Source organism: Eptesicus fuscus, chromosome 12 (assembly GCF_027574615.1).
Source record: "Eptesicus fuscus isolate TK198812 chromosome 12, DD_ASM_mEF_20220401, whole genome shotgun sequence".
NCBI lineage: Eukaryota > Metazoa > Chordata > Mammalia > Chiroptera > Vespertilionidae > Eptesicus > Eptesicus fuscus.
The window spans coordinates 62325227-62341850 of record NC_072484.1 but is presented as its reverse complement, the minus strand read 5'-3'; the positions used below and the strand labels follow the sequence as shown (position 1 = coordinate 62341850).

General features: G+C 41.0%; 1 protein-coding gene across 3 annotated transcripts in view; it reads left to right on the top strand.

Moving 5' to 3' along the window:
- Positions 1–16624, top strand: part of PIEZO2 (piezo type mechanosensitive ion channel component 2) — a 343011-nt gene that overhangs the window by 172892 nt on the left and 153495 nt on the right. For all 3 annotated transcript variants that reach the window (XM_054724315.1, XM_054724314.1, XM_054724313.1), the window contains exon 4: positions 2040–2082. In XM_054724315.1, coding sequence (XP_054580290.1) covers positions 2040–2082 — 43 coding nt within the window. The remainder of the gene's footprint in view (positions 1–2039; positions 2083–16624) is intronic.

The window sequence follows — 16624 nt, the reverse complement described above, 5'->3', positions numbered from 1 at the left end:
GCTCAGAATGTCTGGTTCTTACTTGGCAGGAGACTCAATCTCTCCTGCCTCTTAATTTGGGCCAGGCAGTTGCCAGCTGCCCTGGAATACAATGTGATTTCTGAGTCAGGTATGTATTCTTCGCCAGTCTCTTAATTGCTAGGCTCTTAGGGGACTAAAATAATGATCTTCAAAGAAATCCTGAAATAGAGATTCTTAATTGTTTTGCATGTGACTCACAGGATAGATAACATTCATATGGGGTACACTCACCTGGGCTCAGAGCCATGAGAAAATCTTGAGTTGATTAACTAAAATTCCATATCATTTACTCCTGTTCAGCAAAGTGTATTGGAATTCAGTTAGATAAGAGTGACTTGATCCAAGCAGATAAACCTGCATCTGCTTTAAATTTGTGTGTGTGTGTGTGTGTGTGTGTGTGTGTTTGTCTAATTCGTATCTGATATTTAGTCCTTTATTATTTATGAATAATTATCTAAAATGCTCTATCATAACCAAGGAGTATGGGGAAGCAGCATGTCTGTGCTCTCTTGGGACTGGTTGAGTCCTCAAAAAGGAAACTACTACTGCATAATCTCCCATCTTTCCAGAAAGTCTGTCTTATGTTTAGGAGACACTGAGTGGCACCTGATGATAAAGCCTGTGAGGCAGAGTTCTCAAGAAAGACATATAAGCACCATCCTAGTTCATTGTGACTTTAGGAAAAGAAGCAGGGTAGCTTTTCAGCTGCCCCTGGAGACCAGTGCTAAATCTACCACTTCCTGTTTGCAGAACTAAATTGTACAGAAAGGCAGTAATTATCTGCTGTGATTATCAAGCAACTAGTACAAAGCACAACATATAAATTTAGGGATACATGGGTGTTTACTTGAAATAGTAACTGAAATTAAAATATTTTTGCAACTGACTGGACAACATGAAAATGTAAAACTATGGGTTAAGCACAAACCCTTAATTTTTATATAAAATATTTTTTATACTCAGCTGTGTTTTGTGGAGTTGCATATACTACTCTTCAAATCATGCCACTTAAAATAGCATTTCTTCATTCAGGACATTTCTGGTTAAAATATTTAGCTTAAAACATTAAATGTTAATCCTGTGTTTCCACATTAGTGAGATAGAGGCATGGGGTATAATGAGTTGGAAATTCAGAATGTTGTTTGGGGAAGAAAGAGTTATACTCCACCCTTTCAGGTTCCCTGGCTGGTCTAATGAGCATAATATAAATTAACAGGAGAAAAACCAATTTAATTTAATAAATATGGGCATTCCAAAGATATGAGGCTCCCAGATAGGCAATTGGTATAGGCCTGGGAGGTCACAGGGTAGGAAAGCGGTTCATGGGGAGCAGGGAAAAGAAAATGGCAGTTAAGCAAATGCAGAGAAATCTTTCCAATGTAAAAAGAAGTTCTCTTTGTTCTAGCTCTTTTTTTGGTGTAGGCACCTGTATCTAAACTATTTTAGGCAGTTAAGGGGGAGGTGAAAAGAAAAACTTCCTGTATCCTCTGTTTCTTACAAATAATTAGCCTAAAGTAATCCTCATGATAAAGAGACACATTTGGGGGTGGCAAATTTTGCTCCCCTACAGTGTCCTCTAGCTTTCAGTATGCTACACAAAAGTAAAAGTTGAGTTTTAGAGAGTACAGGCTACAATAAACTGCTTAATTATTTTTGACAGGAGAGTTTTGCTCCTATTATTCTGAACCAAACGCAGATATTTAGAGAATGAGTTAGTGGGCTACTGCCTTACCACAGGTAAGTGAGGTACAGATTTGTCCAATTAACTCCGGATGTAGAATGCTCTCTAAAAGGCCATTTGGAGACTAGAAGAAAGCAGTGATGCATCCTAGGGGAAACAAAGTCTCCACTTAAATTTAAAACAAATTTCGAATTTTAAAACAAATGCCTAGCAGAGTGTGCAACGCCCCCCCCCCCCCACACACACACACAAAAAAAAACACACACACACACACAAACAGGACAAAGCTATCAGAATACTTGATGTGCACTAATTATGTTCCTTTCTTCTCTTGCAGGCTCAACGTGGGAAAAGACATTTCGGCAGATTGGCTTTGAAAGGTAAGCAAGGTTTAGCATGTCTCCACTTTTAGCGTACTAATGTCCTATTTTACTCTAAGTACTTTATGGATTATAAATCAGTGGTATTGCTACCACTACTTCAGTAAGTGAGTAAGTTTGTGCCATTGAGTAAGTCATCATTTTGCTCCTTGAGACTTGGTTTCTTTATAAAGTAGAGCTTTGCATTATAAAATCTTTGCCTGAATACAAAGTGAACTTGAAGATTAAATGGGGCAACTTTTTTGAAAACACTTCTTAAACTGCAAAACATTATAAAAGGTAAGTTGTACAGTTAGAGAATTAGGAATTAGAGTCTACTTTCTAAACGTATTCACCTCATCTGTTAGTTCTATAGTTTCCGTGCAGAGAAATTTGTATTTATATTGATGTCTTTCCAATTATGAAAATGATTAGATATTAGCTCTAAGTGAAAGGTTGAGATCACATCACTCCTAAGCATTTCTGTTGTCAGTGGAAATTGGGCTTATTGTAACAAAAGAATTCCAAACACCCACGCATGGAGATTGTGGTGTGGTGGCCTGGTTTATTTCTGATGTAGTATCAAAAGAGTTTTCTTCCTGGCTTCCCAAGGTCCCATGGCTGTCTGTGCTGCCATGGAAAAAGGACAACCATGTCTTCAACAAGGCCAAGGCCAGTGCCCATAGTTTCTGCTTCATAGTCCTTCAGAGCCTGCACAAACTGCCAAGGGCCCCAATGGCCACTAGAGCTGCATGGTCGGTGCTCCTGGGCTGGAGAGCATACGGTCCAAAGGCTGAGAGTGCAGATTACTGAGCGAGGGAGAATGAGCTTCTTTGTTCACCTGGAATTATGTACTCTCAGGCTTGGGAGGAATCAGAAGCTTTTTCAAAATAACCAATCAGCTTCCCAAACTGTGTGTGTGATGGGGGGAGAAGGGGAGGAGGCTTACATTGGCTCCGCCCGCCCCCCAGCCAATGATTTTTCTTTCTCCAGGTTAGACTGACAGGCCTGTATGTTTAAGTACCGCCCCCTTGTGATATTGCTCAGGTCCTTATTTCCCACTGCCTAGTTTCAATGACTAAGATTTTTACACCGAACCACGCTGAATTCTTGAATTATAGGTCTCTTCTGTTTTGTGTTGTTTCATTTGTCCAATTCCTATATCTGAGGACAGCCCCAAATCTCAAGTTTTATTGGCTGTTCTCATATTATGAATATTTTAAATAAATCCAGACAGTATAAACTCTCTATTATAGTGCCTCCCTAAATTTTGTATGTTTCCAAATAGATATACAAGTAAAAATATTATTAAGGAATCTATTAAGTGATATGCTTTGTTTTAAACTGTCATCTCAGTTTGGTGATCATCATGATTTTTAGATATTATGCTAAAATGTCATCCTGTGACTTTCCATGTTGCCCAATGTTTTCTCATTTAAGGGCAGAGAGAATTCTCTGCATTGCATCAACTCTCTTAAAATACAGAGCAGATATTGATCTGTGGGGTTATGGTGCAATTATTGTTGCAAAGACTGTATTAAGCAGTGCTGTCAAATATGGCTCTGCTGTTTTTCTTCTCAAGTTTAACCTCTTCTTTACCTTAAAGGGAATTTCAATTATATCTTAAATGAAGCTATCTGGTTCTTCAGAGCAATTGTAAGGGATATTGATCCTTTCATCGCTATGTCCTTTGAAGTTTGCTAGCCGATTATTTTAAAGTGGCCACATCTAAAGGAAATGCAGTGACTGAGTCAGCTAAAGCTTCACCACTTTCTGCAAGGATAGAAAGCAAAGATGTCCTCTGTTGTACATGTTGTAAGGAAGACCAAGGGATCTGTCCTCCCCCTCTCCTTGCAGTAATGCTTGCCATGAGATGGTGTTTAGCCATTCACTTTCTGGAAACTTAGTGATTATATGCATTGCTTCAGAATAAATACACCTTGTCACAATTTATGTGACTGAATTCATGACAGTAGGTTATGTTCACCTTGAAAAAAAATCATCCTAGTCCCCAGTGGGGTATATCAGGAATTTACAGAGGAAGGATATACATTCCTATATCTTCGTTGTTGCCACTTCTAACATCCCCACCCACTCCTGGTGCTCCAATATTGATATCTACATACCAAAAGAAGACTCAGTTGTATTGTGTTATTTTGTTTTTATTATAGAGAAACATATATGTGCCTAACATGTTTTTATTTCAATTAGAAAGCTTCACTTTCTGTGCAGATTTTCTAAGCATACGAGTATAAATATTTCCAAATCATATTCATTCATCATGGTTAAGGCAATGCAGGTGGGCATTGCTTTGTAAATTCATCAGTACTCAATATGTTCTGAACAAGTGTGTCCACTAGGGACTGGCCCAATTTTCAGTGTGTTTTTGGTTTTTTTCTCACTCGTGTGAAATCTGATGAGGAGGCTGGACAACTCTGCAAAGCAGCCTCTACATGGTGTGTCACCGTTTGGCTTCCATCTGTCACACTTCTCTCTCAACATGATGTTTCTGAGTTTGCCTGAGGGTGGGAGGAGAGGCGGGAGCATTGCACCCTGATTCTTGTTTCCACCTTGCAGTGGCAGCTCTCAGTTCCTGGCCCACAGCAAGACACCTTGCTAATTTGCAGGGAGGGAGAGGTGTCACTCTGCCATGCATGCAGGAAGGAGCAGGAAGTAGGATATCAGGAAGCTGTAGTAGTAGCTATCACATATGCTTCGAGGAAGGCCTGAACGTGGTTTTCTCTTTCCAAAGCCACACTTTGCATCTGAGACAAAATGTGTCAGCAAGTACATAGATAGGCTTATGCATAGTCACCTCCCACCAGAAATAAAAGTTTCTGCTTTCTGGGGAATCTTATTGCTGCCTACTTAAAAATAACAACTTCTACTGATCTCTCACCCATTCATAGTCAAAAAGCAATGAAGTTATTCCTAATAAATCTGTATAAGCAGCACAGTACCTCAGATGACATCCCTGGTAACAATATTGTACCTGATTCTATTTGATACTCTACTTGGATTGTGGAATGAAATATCTTGCCCCTTTCGAAGAATATGTTAAAATATAAATCACCCTGAAAGCAGCCTGCTCTGGGGAAACACAAACACTCCTAGGGCCACCCTCTGCCCCCACCCCCGCCCCCTTGTGTAGCCATATTTCAAAAGCTGTGGCCTTGTCTTTAGGGGGCTGAGAAGCTTTCCACAGCCTGTCTGTTGTTGGGCTTGTCTCCCTGCATCTATATTGTGGGGAGCTGCCCCCCATGCTTCAAGCTTTAGACATGATTGCCTTTGTGGAAACTTTCCGGATGACTTACTTCTAGGATCCCACCTCTTCTTGTCACATTATTTTACATTTTTCTGTTCTGGTACTGGACATATGGTATTGAAACTTTCCTCCTGTGTTTCTACTCCCTTGGGGCTGTGTTGATCCCCTGGTGCCCTGACACCGCCTGGCATGTGCTAGCTAATCAGACGTTTGGTGGGTGCTTGACTGAGTCCTTGATGGGACACGTACGCAAATATGGTTGGAGTGTGCTTGTGAAAGAGTGGGCCTCTGAGGAAGGCAAGAGCCCAGGGCCCACCATCTTTTCATCATCACGCTGCAGCCGCTGATAGGAGGATGGGCCGTTGTAGCCGGAGCTGGCTCATCCTTGACAGTGTAGGGAGGAAGACACAGCTCTACTCTGTGTCAGTGGGAACAATTGTTTAATTCAATGACCCTCATATCAACCATAGAGTCTTCCTGAATCTCTCTTCTCAAACTACTGAGTCTAATGTTCTGAGTTTGACACCAGCTACTCTCTATGACAGGATCCCTGCGGGATCAAGAACCTGATGAGGAGTTCTAGACCAGAATCAAACCTGGGACCCTTTGGCCCACAGGCTGATGCTCTATCCACTGAGCCAAACTGGCTAGGGCCATAATCTTGAATGTACTTGCTAGTGTCTTACAGGGTGGGGCAACAGTAGATGTGCAGTTGTGAGTACACAAAACATAGAGTTTATTCTTGTATTATTACTTATTAATGCTTGTATTCTTTTCCATGTGAACAACTGTAAACCTACTTTTGCCCCACCCTGTATGTTGGACCAATGCTTCTGAGGGCAGGGCATATGTCTTACCAACTTTTGATCTCTAGTGCCAGCCCAGGGATTGGCAAATAATAGGCATTTAATAAATGTTTGATAAATAAATGGCATTTTAAATAAATATTGCTGTGTCATTTCTCTATTGGCCCAGCCCCTACTTTCATCGAATATGCTTTTTTTTTTTGATAAATTTTAGTTTCTATTGGCCTTTTAATTTGGAGGATGAATAGATTCCTTGGGAAATTTAAGGCCAATTATTAAATTGTATATCCTCCAGCTTTATGTATAATTCACAAGCTGTGTAATTGAAATGCATGCTGTCTTTTTAGGTAATGTTATATAAAGTATAGAGAAATAATGAAAAAACTAGACTCCAATAATGCTTTCGTGATATACTTTCCTTTATGAAATCTTATGTCTGAGAAATAAGATGGTTAATAGAAACCAATTGCAGTAGAAACAAAGATAATCATTTCTATAGTTACTGCTATGTTTTTCTGAAGTTTTTAAGTTAAGGTTATGAGTCTGTAGCATAAAAAGGATAATTTGAATATATATTCATTTAGATCAAGACAAGTATTTCTTTATATTGCCTCTCTGAGAAGTATACAGAAAGGAAAAAAATAAAACATTACCACAAATCTCACCATTACTATAATTTTGTGGTTTATGAAGCTAAATAAAGGAAATCTTAGTTGGGATTTAGTAATGTGTTGTCAGACTTGTAGCTTATAAGTCTGCAGTATTTTTGCATGTGGAGGTGCACAGTGCAGGTTTTTTATTTAATGATTTTCCCAGTTGTTGTGTTGGCTTCCTAAAAGCCAAGCTTCTAAATGCTTTAATTCTTTCAGACTGCATATGAATATTCCTGGAAACGTTAGCAAGCTACTTTGAAATTATGATATAACATTTTTGTCACAGTCATTTATATTCAGGAAATGACTAGAGGAAAAGGATGTTTCTGTATTTTGGTGTTTAAAATTAAGCTTAATTTATTTGTTTATTCATTCATTTGAACATTTTCAAACCTCCACCTGGTGCCCACTCCTGGGCTAGATTTGGGTCTTCAAAGAACATGACAGGGGGAAGAAACATGGATTTGTGAAAAATTGATCACCGCTGGCCTCTCTTCTGAATATTTTCATTATCTGGTTAATTTGATTCTGCCAACATTCCAGAACCTGGATCTGCTGACACATGGTGGGCTAGCTAACAACCTCATACCTCAGTGACTTACAAGACCAAAGATTCATTTCTTGCTCATATTAAATAGCAGCTGCAAAGGCTGTGGATTGATGGGGGCTCTTCTCTAAATGCTTTCTCCATTGTGGGTCCAGGCTGAAATGGAGCCTTTCCTTGGTATGAGCCTTTCTTGTGGTTGGAAAATTTTGCTATGGCCAAGGCAGGCAATGGTTCTCAGGTTCTCAATGCGTTTGCTCACATGGGACACAGGCCACTTCTGCTTACTTTCAGTTGCCTAAGCAGGTCACATGGCCAACTCCAAGGTCTATGGGTAGAAAAGCATGCTTCCCTCATGGGGTGCACTGTGAGTCACACAGGAATGGCTAGAGATGTATACTATTGTTACAGGAAAGGAGAGCTTCTAGCTGGAAGAAGGGACGTCATACATCACAGTATACCATCCCCATTTTACAAATGACCAAAGCAAAATCAGAGTTCTAAGTATTTTATTCAAAATCATACAGCTAGTGAATGTCAAAGGCAAGATGTGAACTCAGTTTTATGTGACTGTACCTTCCATTTATTCACAATTCACCATGTCAACATTTATGATGCGTTATGTCAATAGCATTTGTTGAACAGCCATTATTATAAACCTGAGGACCAGTGCACAAAATTCGTGCACTGTAAGGGTCCCTAGTGGCTGCTGGCTGGATACTCCCTCCCTTCCTTTGGCCGCCTGCCGCTGCCGCTGCTGCTGCTGACTGGACCTCCTGTTGCCACCACCACCGCTGGCTGGGGCCTCTCTCCCTTCCCCCAGCCAGCCCCGCCCCCTCATCAAACTCCTGGACGAACTCCCGGTTGAGGGGACAATTTGCATACTACGCTTTTATTATAGAGGATATGCTGGAGACTGGAGGGAGGATAATGGGGAGATGTGGTCTTGGTCTTATAGAAGATACCAGTATCTTAAAATATAACATAGTGAGTTCCATGCTACCATTTTCTGCAATTATTTTAAAGTATTTCTTGAGTAGCTACTATGTACAAGGTGCCATTATAATGACATACACTATACAGACCTGGAGGAGTTAAAGGACAGGTCCATGTGCATGTATGTGGTGGGGTGGGGAGGTGTTGAGATGAAGTCTGCTATAACAAAATACTACAAACTGGATGGCTTACACAACACACATGTATTACTCACAGTTCTAGAAGCCAGGAAGTCCAAGATCAAAGCACTAGCGATTCATTGTCTAGTCAGTAATTGCTTCTTGGTTGATAGATGACCATTTCCACTGTGGTCTCTCCAGTTCTCTTGGGAGAGCTCTTGGGGGCCCCTTTCACAAGGGCACTAATTCCATCATGAGGGCTCCACCCTCATGACCTACTCATTTCCCAAAGGCTTCACCCCCCTAATACCATTACATTAGGGATTAGGATTTCAATATAATTTTGAGGGGACAAAAACATCAGTCCATAACAAGTGTCCATAACTTCCACACCACCAGAAGAAAAGTGCGAAGTTCTTATAGCTAAGGCTTTTACCTCTATGTGATATCATGTAATCACTACTCATTAAACTTTTCTCATACAATAGATCAAATTAGCCGTTTTGTTTGATTTTCCAAAATATCTGTGTATACTTAAAAAGCTAGAGATTAATATATGTGTGTGTGTGTGTGTGTGTGTGTGTGTGTGTGTGTGTGTGTGTGACAAAAGTAGGTGATTTACATTTCTTTGGCTGTTGGGAGCTATACCTTGGACTTTGGCTTCTAACTTGAAAAGTAATTAGTTTGACCTTTTTTATTCAAGCACATTTGGTATCATTTAATAAGTGCTTGGTGAAGAGATCTATTTTTCTTCTAGAAAAAAATGGTGCAACCTTTCATTAAACTTTCTTTCAAAATATGACTGGAGGAAAAGATGTTCTGATTTGTAGCCTTCATCTTTTGCTAAGTTGTTTCATTATAACTAATACAAACTGTTTGAATTCCTGAATGATAAAGATCAGGTTAACTCAATGGTTAACTTGGCACCTTGCTCTATACAAAATTAGAGGTAACAGCAGGAATGTTTCAGATTTCATTAGTGACATGACCAAATGAATTGTAGAATATATCGCTTAATGTCTAGACAGCATGATGAATAATAGACAGGAAATTCATGCTGTTTGATGTGGAGGTAAAATTTGGATGTTGAGTCCATAAAATGGTATGTTTTGGAGAATTGTACTAATGATCAGATACTCATAAGTGTAAGGTTTAGATTTCTTATTTGTTCTCCATCTTACTTACAAGTGTGAAATAAGCTCTTTCAAAGCTCTAACTACTATAGAATGTCTTTGCCACAGCTTAAACAGCTTAGCTAGGGACCAAGACATTATTGCTTAAACAAAGCCACAGTTTCTATTAGGCATATTTTATAGGCACTGTTTGATTTTTTTCCCATCAGGATCCCTGAAAATGCATCATCCTAAATGAACAAAGTGAAAACATTTCCTTCTTGCTCCTTTCTTCATTATCTATCTCTACACAGGCACCCAAACCTGTCTAAATTTACAGAGAATGTTTGCAATAGCAATTAGCATATTGCACCATTTCTATAGTCCCGTAGTTTGATTCACATAGGCAATGTATAAAGAAGATTCAGGGAAGTTAAGTAACTTCTTTACATACTAGACGCTCGGTGCATGAAATTTGTGCATGGGTGTGGTCCCTAGGCCTGGCTGGCAATGGAAGCGTGAGCATCTGGCATGGAAGGGCAGGTCTCAGCTGACCTCTGGGCCCTGGGCAGCACCTGGGCCCCCGGGTCCCCATGCACCACCCTCTGCCTGAGTCATCGGGCCCCTGCCCGGCTCTCTCAGCACCTAGGAGCCGGGTGGTGGCCCCACCACCCTGCACCACTGCTGATTGCCGTCTGCGGGTCGATCGGGACCTGCTTGCACCCGCCTTGGCCTGGTGCCACCCGTTCACCTGCTCCACCATCCCATCACGGCCCTGCTCTCGTCGGGGCCCATCGGGGTCGGCAGTGCCTCCACTGCCACCCTCTGCTAGCACCACATCACCGATATCAGCCATGTTCCACACTTCCCCTCAGTTTTCAGCGCACGTCATAGTGAGTGGTTGAACTCCCAGTCGAGGGGACAGTTTGCATATTAGGCTTTTATTATATAGGATGATCGGGTGGCAGTGAGGTCTTTCTGATTGCAAAGTCTACACTCCTCCTTGTTAATCGCTGCAGACATCGCGAAGGTCTCCGTACATCAAGTGCAATCCTGTTGCTAGAGTGGTGATTCTGCATAAATATCATTGATTGTGTTCGCTGCCCCCCCTTTCCTTGCCTCAAGTTCTTACATTCCTCATTGCTAAAGGGACCCAGGGAAGCTTTGATTGGGCAGGAGTCCCCAGTTCCATATGCCTGTGTGAACCTTCTGCCCCTCTTCGTGACTCACTCCTGGACCGCACTGATTTACACACTCGGGAAACTCTTCCCTCCCTCTGAAAGGCTCTCCACTGTCTTTGCTGCACACGTCCTGCAATAATTCCTTAGGGGTAGGCACACCTGCCTTGGGAATCTCAGATGGCTTCTGCCTTATTTTACTGCCCTACTCCAACTTTCCCATATTTATTTTCTGCTAGACAGTAAAACGAAAGTATTTTTACTAAAATACAGTTATAATTAAGTCATTCACTTGTCTACTGAATATTTCTAAGTCTCTAATCTAATATTCAAAACTTTTCCAAATTCAATCCCCACCCACATATTCAGTCAAGTTGACTCTCAGTCACTCCTTCCTTCTGCACACATTTTAAGTTTGCTGAACATGGAAGTCTGAATTCACCCACACTTTCTAGCCTCCCTCTCTATCTAGAACACCCATTGTGTTGTTCACTATTGTCAAAATCTTGGCATTCATAGGTGTCTCCCTTGCATCAGTTCACCCCATTCTGACACCTCTCCATCCTGATTACACATACAATTTCTCTTAGGCAAAACTTTTACCTTCCAGATAGTATTCATGGCAAAACAGAGTACTATATTTATGAATGAGGGCTTAGCAGGATGCTTTATGCAAAGTAGACACAAAACACTTGTTGCACTGAATTTCATGGACAATGTATAAGCTAGAACTGTATCTACAAGATGTTTCATCTCTACTAGTATAACTAAAGACATTCAGAGCTCGCATCATCCTATAGGAATACCATTCTATAGCAGGGAAAGCTTTAAAGACAGAATATTTTATGAAGACTGACATTATTTTCTTCCTATGGAAGAGGGAGGGTACTTTAAATACTAAATCATTTTATTGCATAAAAGAGTTATTGCTCTCACTTCCAAAGGACCATATCAAATAATTATAATTTGTTGGTAACAGTTGTATTTTACTTTGATCATAAAAGCACCATTTTAGAAGTAATCCATGTACGTTGGAACATGTGTTTAAAGTCATTAGAAGTGGAAAAAAACTAAATATAATTCTAGCAGCACACACATTAGTGCTTATGGCTGTTGGAGTAAGCAGTGATGTTTAGTATTTTTAGTTTTTCACATGAGGGCCTTAGCACTTGGGAATCAATACTACATCATTCTATTGCAATGAATTAGGAGAGTGGCTCATCTTATCCTGAGAGGTTGAGATTTATTTTTTCCTGCAGAAGAACATATCAGAGAACCACATAATTTTGGCCCTGTTCTCCCCATTACTCTTGTGGTACAGTAGAGGGTGAACAGAAGCAAACAACATTAACTGTCTCCTCAAACATGAGGTGAGGTGGTAACAAACACAGCAGAGAAATGAACTAGCATTACATATCTCTACCCTCATCTCTTGAGCAGGGTATCATTTGCTGAGCGATTGGTAAATGCTGATCATTTAACAAGTCATTATACAGAGTAAATGAGAGCTGTCAGAGAGGCCTCAGGAGGAGCTTCAAATGGCTTACACTGGATGCTGTTCATTGACCCGCTTGCCATAAACAGAGAGGAAATTGTTTTCACTTGGTCATCATGAGAAATGTGTGGGTTTGAAGTCCTCTCTGCACTCTGCTCTTACCAGTGAAATATATTTACTTAAAAAGCCACACAGATAATCGAATTCCATGCCGGAATGAATGCAATTTCAGTGAGTTTGCTAGTCTTTTGCATCAGAACAATAGTGGATGTAGATGGCCTTCTGGGGAGGATAAGCGTCATCTTGTCCTTAGAAATCCGAAACCCAGTGCTCAGGTTTTGCCCCTAATTGTTGGGTGGTCACCAGCACTTTCTGGAAAATAGATGTTTAATTTCTTGAAGAAAAATGGTAGTAAGCTATAAATGCTGTTCCGTTGACTCATTCATTACTAGGATAGATCACCTGAGTGGTTATTGTTTATGTCCACCACCACCTTCCCTCCCCCCAGGAATGCTGGTATGTTTTACAAGTCATCCATCCACACATTGCCCTGAATTACTTTTAGAAAAGGAACTCCACCCCAATAAATAAACAAAACAAAATAAAACAACCCCACACCATCTTTTGGCAAGAGGCATTAGGTTCAGATAAAACCTACAGGTCAGAGGGAGCATACTCATTCCAGTGGTAATACTAAGGTTTATTTCTAACTCTAAAACCTTCTGAGTTGTTCAGCACCCCACAATCACCAGTCCCACTCAGGCCCTGACTCTGCACATGTATTTGGCCCATAGCACTATCCTCGCGGCACCCTGCCCTGTTGGTGGCTCTAGTGTGGGAGCCGAGCAGCCTCAAAGGTGCTTGACTTTCTGTACCAAACAATCCAGGAATAACCCAGAACTGGTGGCTTGTAAGAGCCTGGAGGACACACGTCATCTCTGGGCAAATAACACCTAACTGAGGCTTCAAGGGGAGAAGAAACTAGGTAGAAACATGGGCCAGACTCTTCTCTAGTAGAGAATTTCCTCTCAGTAAGAAGTGGGAGGGATTATGGAATCTACAGACATATGACATTACAATACCTGTGTCTCAGAGGAAGCTTGAGGGCCAGCGCAGTGCCTGGCACTTAGTAGGCACTCAAAAATATTTAACTGAAGAGCTTAAATTAAATTGCATGAAAAAATGAGAACTTCATTACAGCATACACAGCTTTTATTAAACATTCAGTCCCACCAAATTTTCAACTATAAAAAATGATAGTTTGTTTTACCATTCAATACAGAGGTACTTATTAAGTAAACTAGAGGCCCGATGCACAAAGATTCATGTAAGAATGGGCCTTCCTTCCCCTGGCTGCCAGCACTGCCTTCGCTCTGGCCAGAGCCACCTTTCTGCCTTCCCACGCTGCCCAGAGGCCTGGAGCAGCTGGGGCGGTGCAGCTCAGCGCCTGCATATGCAAATTAACCTTCCATCTTTGTTGGGTTAATTTGCATACTCATTCCTGATTGGCTGGTGGGCATCATGAAGGTACAGTCAATTTGCATCTTACTCTTTTATTAGTGTAGATACTTCACACACAGCATTGAGGTAGGTGTAAAGAGGATGGGAAAGAGGCATAAGAAATGTTCTCATCCTGAATTGCTCACCTGTTGTCAAATAAACACACAAAAGCTCAATATCAATACAAACAGCATTTGTGTTAGTTCTCAAGGAACCCGAGACCATAGGTTTGGACAGGAAGGGAGAGATCTAATGTGGAAAGCTGGTTTCATCTTGGTGAATCAAAGGGGTTTAATATTTGCACAGAGAGAGGGGAGGGTTTATGAGGGACAGTGACAGGAGCAAGGACAGGGGTGGGCATGACTTCCATGAGCATCCCTGAGAACTCGGGCCTGGCTAGAGCAGAAGGCTCCTATCCTGAGAATAGGAGAGAAAGACACACTGTTCATATCTGTAGACATGCAAATCTCAAAGGCCACAGCTCTCTCTAGGAGTGTGTGCTTTACTTGTTTATTTATAAAAATAATGAACCTTTGTTTAGAAGCAAGTCCCTCAATAACATAGCCATAATCCCATAAATCAGTGATTTTGTAATAGGTCTTGAACTATTAAAACATAAATTCCCAGAATTTCCAAGCAAAGGGATTCCCAAAAGAAATCATGTCCTCTGCATCCAGACTTTTTAATTTTATCCTTGCCATAAATTTTTCTACGAGGGAAATCCCGTGGGAGAAGCCAAGGAGGCAGCTTCTGCGAAAATCTCACAGTGAAATGCTCAAGGACCTCTGGGACCATCTTTCTTTCTGAATGTTGATATGTCATAGAATAATGTCTACCATTTTAGTATATTTTGGTGTAATTTCCAACAGTTCCATATTTACAGATGCAGCTTGATTTGTATCAAGTGCTTCTATTGTTTCGTCATTTACATTGTCTCAGATTTTGGTTTTCCTCTAGTTCTGCTCCATCAGTCAAGGGTCAAGATTGCCTTTGTCATTTCTGATTGGATTATTTCAGCACTCCCTCAATCTCAATCTCTCTCTCAATCACTGTTTCATCAGCTTTATTCAGGTATAATTTGCATGCAGTGAAATTCTCCCCTTTTTAGGTGTGTACTTCTGTGAGTTTGACAAACATGTATAGTCATGTAACTACAACCACATTCAAGATATATATCTTCATTGTCTCAGAAAGTCTCGGCCCCTCCTGACTCCCCCAGCCTCAGGAAACCATTGATATGATTTTTGTTTATACAGTTTATCTTTTCCAGGGTGTCATGTGAATGGACTCATCAAGTATATGGCCTTTTGCATCTGGTTTCTTTCACTTAGCATGATGTTTTCTAGGTTCATCCATAGAGTGAAAAGTATCTTTACTTATTCCCTTTTATTGCCAACAGTATTCCATTGCATAGATCACCACAATTATCCATTGACCAGTTGTAGATGTTGGGGTTATTTTCAATTTTTAGTGATTATGAATAAAGCTGGTATGAGCATTTGCATACAGGTTTTGTGTATATAATTTTGTTTCTCTTACTCAAGGCATCTCTCTTTTTTTCTTTTGGACCTTATTTATTTATTATTTTTATTTATTGTTGACATATTACAGTTGTCCCCCATTTCTCCCTCTTTCACCCCCCTCCACCCAGCCCCAGGCCTTCTCCACACTGTTGTCTGTGTCCATGCATTGAGTATACCATTTTCAGTCTGACCTGAACTCAACTGGCAGTGGAAGGGAGGCCATTGCAGTTAGTGTGAATTGTTCCAGTTGTATGTGCTAGGATGGGGCCAGTGTCCTAGTACCTGTGGCCAATATTACATCCTATACTAAGAAGTGCCTTTCTGAAATCTGGAAAAGTATGAATTTTGAAATACATTTGGCTCTGAGAGATTTGGAGAAAGGATTTTTATTATCCTTATTTGTGCACAACACAACCTTATTCTTATCTGTTCCCTACCTTTTTTTTTTTTTTTTTACTGTGACCACACTAGTCCCCTTTATGTAATGATTCAGTACAATGCAAATATATACAGTTTCAAAAAACAATATCTGTTCTTACTGCATGCAATGGACTGCTATATTTTTGTTCCATTTTATTCTGCTATGTTTCGTGAAAAAGAAAATGTTGGTGGGTGGCCACTAAATTTATTTTATAATCAACTAATTAGTCATGACCTGCAGTTGGGAAATCACTGAGCTTCAGGGTAATGCTCAGCATGATGGACAATAAGCTTGAAAGCAGATTAGAAGTTTATCCCTGTGGTCGCTGCTCACTGTGTGTCATTCCGTGCAAGATGATGGGTGCTATTTCTTATGACTGTCACACTGACAAATGAGAGCTGTTGTGCCTCAGAAATGTGTGTGGGTTAGAGTCATAATCCTCACACTTCTGATCAAGCAAATGGAGACCCCAAAACTGTGTCTTCCAATAACCTGGAGTAAATTGCCATCCCTCAGAGTATGGGCTATATTTCAGGCACAGTAGATCTCTGGAACTAGACCGGCCACAGGTGAAGGTGGTGCTGGGAAAGTGGAGGTCAGAGAGGAGAGATGGAGATGAACCAGCCCCTCTAAGAAGTCAGGTGTGCCCAGGAGTTGAATTGAGACCTTGACTGGTGGTTGGTGGAAAGGCCCTGGGGAAGCTCTGGCCTCTCTCTGTGGGGCACCACGTCTGTGGGCCTGTGGTCAAGCACCTGGTGCTGGGCCTGGTGGGCTGTGGCCCAGGGACCAGCTCTCAGGAGGAAGTCTGGGCATGGAGTGGAAGAGAACCAGGGTAGGTAGAACCCCCACCTCTTCCTCAGCCCATCACTGCATCCACCTGTGAAAGACCTTCAGGAACAATGGTCCTGCTGTGCTTGCACCTTCCAAGTCATGCACAGGGGTCTCTTTGGA